This window comes from Mandrillus leucophaeus, unplaced genomic scaffold (assembly GCF_000951045.1).
Source record: "Mandrillus leucophaeus isolate KB7577 unplaced genomic scaffold, Mleu.le_1.0 Scaffold39, whole genome shotgun sequence".
Classification (NCBI taxonomy): Eukaryota; Metazoa; Chordata; class Mammalia; order Primates; family Cercopithecidae; genus Mandrillus; species Mandrillus leucophaeus.
The window spans coordinates 5,551,811-5,555,451 of NW_012104142.1; the positions used below are offsets into that span (position 1 = coordinate 5,551,811).

Consider the following 3,641-nt stretch of genomic DNA (forward strand, 5'->3'; position numbering starts at 1 on the left):
GTCTGTAGTCCCAGCTGCTTGGGAGGCTGAGGCAGGAGAATCGCTTGAACCTGGGAGGCAGAGGTTGCAGTGAGCTGAGATCACAACACTGCACTGGGCGTCCCCCGCGGGTGCCGGTCCAGGCTGCCCGGGAGTCCGGAGCCCAGAGAGGAGAGAGACAGCCAGGGCTGGGGAGCCTGGTCACCGCGGGCACCTCCCTTGCGCTGCAGTCGCCAGCCTGGCCCGCCTTCCCGCTCCTCCGCCTCTTTCCCTGACTTCTCTTTCCTTTGCAGAACCGCCGTCTAGCGCCCCGACCTCACCACCATGAGAGCCCTGCTGGCACACCTGCTTCTCTGCGTCCTGGTCGTGAGCGACTCCAAAGTGAGTGCTCCCTTGCTTTGACCGATGCCGCCCGAGGACCTCTGATCAGCACCAGGGGAGAGGAGGGGGCTGCTCAGGGAGCGGGGGTCCTTCGGCTTCCATCCATAGCAGGGCCAGGCTCTCCCCAGGAAATGGGACAGGGTGGCAGCGGAGGCTTGAGAACCACGGGGGTTGGCACTGACCAGCAAGGGAGGAAGAAGCCGCCGGGACTGCCCCAGCCTGCGGGCATCTGGTAGATGAAGCTTGCTTGGGTCAATCCATTTCTCCTTGCTGGAAACCCATGGTCTTCCATGTGAGAACTAGATATGAACAGGGTGAGGCGAGAGGGAAGGAAGAGTGGGTTTTGGGACTGGGTCCAGTTTACCCTCACCCTGGAGTCCCTGGAGCATGGGACCTTTGATGAAGCCTCCTCCCGAATCTCTTCCAGGGCAGCCGTGAACTTCAAGTTCCATGTGAGTATCCACCCCTACAACAATTGGCTGTACAGACATCCTGGGAAAGCTTCTGGGGACATCCCCTCCCTACCCCTGCTGCAGGGCTGCCCCAGCCCTTAGGGCTTCCACTCCCCCTGGCTTACCCTACCTTTGTTCTCTCCAGCAGACTGTGGCTGTCTAAATGGAGGAACATGTATGTCCAATAAGTACTTCTCCAGCATTCACTGGTGCAACTGCCCAAAGAAATTCGGAGGGCAGCACTGTGAGATAGGTATGGGGATCTCCACTGCAACTGGGAGTTAGGGGGCACCAAAAATTTGGGGACAGGGAGGGATGGGTGGGAGGCAAGAGCAGGCAGGAGTTAGGAGCTGGAGGTGGGGTGGGTGACATCTTCATCCCTATGTGGCAAGCATAAACACACACACTCCTGTGAAGCAATGGCCACACAAATGTGAGGTGCGGTTGGAAGGAGAACCTGTTCAGTCTTCTGGCAGGTCTGAAACCACATCATCTTTAAAATGTCCGTTGGCAGCTGGGCGTGGTGGCTCACGCTTGTAATCCCAGCATTTTGGGAGGCAAGGTGAGTGGATCATTTGAGGTCACGAGTTCAAGACCAGCCTGGCCAACATGGTGTAACCCTGCCTCTACTAAAAATACAAAAATCAGCCTGGCATGGTGGTGGATGTCTGTAGTCCCAGCTGCTTGGGAGGCTGAGGCAGGAGAATCGCTTGAACCCAGGAGGCGGAGGTTGCAGTGAGCTGAGATGGCGCCATTGCACTCCAGCCTGGTTTTCTGGGGGGGGCCCCCCCCCAAAAAAAAAAAAAAAAGAAGAAGAGCACATGGATAAAGAGTTGGAGGCGTAGGGGGGAGGAGGGGGTGGGTAGTGAGGGGGAAGGGTGTCAGGCTTCATAACGGTCTCCAAACCTCTTTGTGCAGGAGGAAATGAAGTCATCCGCTCTCAACAATCAGCATGACAGCCTCCAGCCAAGTAATCCGGAGTCATGAGAGCTGCTAGGGGAGCAGCATGAATCATGACGGCCTCTGGGAATTTCCTGATAACTAACCTAGGAGTTTCGGGGTAAGTCCTCAGGCTGCAACATCTCTGTTTACATTCTGGTCACGTTTATTTACAATTAATGGGTTCTCAAATCCAAACAAAACTGACCACAGTCTTCTAGAGGAAGTAGCAAGGTTGGCTCTGAGACCTATAGCATCTCTGACTCAGTGTGTCCCCTGGAAGGCTGGCAGTTCAGCAAGCACAGAAGTCTCTCCAGAAGACAGTGGGTCACCTGCCTCCCAAAAGCTGAAAGGCTAACTTGTACTTTCCCCAGCTAGCAGCTGGCATCCTGAGCCCTCAGCCGCAGCAGAGCAAAGGAGCCTTCCTCCTTCCTACCCTTCTGGCACTCTCCCTGCCTGCCTTCTGTCATTCTTAAGTGGACCCAGACCTAAGGTCCAGATTTGCAAGGCAGGAAAATGCTGCAGGCCTAGGCTGGGAAAGGGACCAAAGCTTGAGCCCCTAGTGGATTGCTGGGACTCAGCCTCCTCCCTCCCACTAAGAGAGCAAGTCCTACTGGGTTCAAAATGACCCCAAGCCCTGGTTCCTGACACTAGGGGAAAGAGATGGGGGTGACAGAATCACAGAATCCCTACTATACTCCTCCAAGTGTGCCCAAAGATGCGTGTGTGTGTGTATACACAAATGTCTGCTTATCCTTAGGCAGGAGGGGTGCATGCAGTCATTTACACATGGCCTGTTTTTCTGGAGGACAATTTTATTTGATAAACAATTGTTTCTATCCAAATAGAATAAACAAGGCTCTATGATGAAGTAAAACACTAAATACACATGCATTTAAAAATGTGTAATTATCTTTGGAATGGGCTATACAGGGATGTGTTTTTTAAAACGTAAAGAGTGTAAAAGGACATACAGTGAAAAATAAATCTTCCTCTTATTTTGTCCTCCAGTCTTCCAGTTCCTCTACTCAGAGGTGAGAACAGAACTTCCACACCCTCCAGAACCTCCACAGTTAACTGTCTACATGTTTCCATTGTCTTTACTTTTATTCTTGCCCGCACAAATAAATGAACTGTTCATTATGAAAACTTCCCAAAAGACCCATTAACACTTCAATAGGAAGCACCAACAGTTTATGCCGTAGGACTTTGTTCCCACAATCCTGTAACATCATATCAGGACACCTAATCCAATCCTTATCAAGCCCTGTCAAAAACGGACTTTAAATCAAACTGCAAATTTTCAGTAATCTGGTCTTGCCTTTCCTCCTCTCTGATAGCACCATCAAACTCCCTTACTGCCGAAAGCAGTAAGTCGGGCTTTGTTCCATCCACTGGTTGTGTTGGTGATATCTAGGGACTGCCACTGAACAGAGAGGCACAGAGGGAGCCCCTGCGGGCAGGGGTTTTTGTCTCTGAGTTTCTGGGAGAGGGTGCCTCCTACATCTGTCGCGTTGATGAAGACTTCACAGCTCCATCAGCTGCGGGCAAGGGGGTCTGAGGCCCTCTTAGGCAAGTTGGGGCCCAGCAGGGAGAGGTTGGAGAAGAACTGATTAGGGGACCCCAGGAGGCTTCAGAGCTGGGCGAGGTAGAGAGTCTCCCGTGCGCCTTCTCTCCTCTCTGCAATTCGGGGACTTCGTGCACTGGGGCAGGCCCCGGGCCAGGTTCATGGGAGGAAGCACGGAGAATTTACAAGCCTCTCAATTCCTCAGTACAGACGCTGTTGGGTCCCCTCCGCTGGAGATCGCGCTGCCCCCAAATCTTTGTGAGCGTTGCGGAAGCACGCGGGGTCCGGGTCGCTGAGCGCTGCAGGGCAGGGGAGGGAGCTGG

The 3,641-nt window shown here is 53.4% G+C and overlaps 1 protein-coding gene across 3 annotated transcripts in view; it reads left to right on the forward strand.

The window, feature by feature from the left end:
* The first annotated feature begins 209 nt into the window (after positions 1-209).
* Positions 210-3,641, forward strand: part of PLAU (plasminogen activator, urokinase) — a 10,042-nt gene continuing 6,610 nt past the window's right edge. The window contains exons 1-3 of one of the 3 annotated variants that reach the window (XM_011991160.1): positions 214-360; positions 788-812; positions 958-1,065. In XM_011991160.1, coding sequence (XP_011846550.1) covers positions 304-360; positions 788-812; positions 958-1,065 — 190 coding nt within the window. In that variant the 5' untranslated portion in view covers positions 214-303. Of the gene's footprint in view, positions 675-787; positions 813-957; positions 1,066-3,641 lie in introns of all 3 variants that reach the window. The other 2 variants (XM_011991162.1, XM_011991161.1) reach the window with 2 other exon arrangements.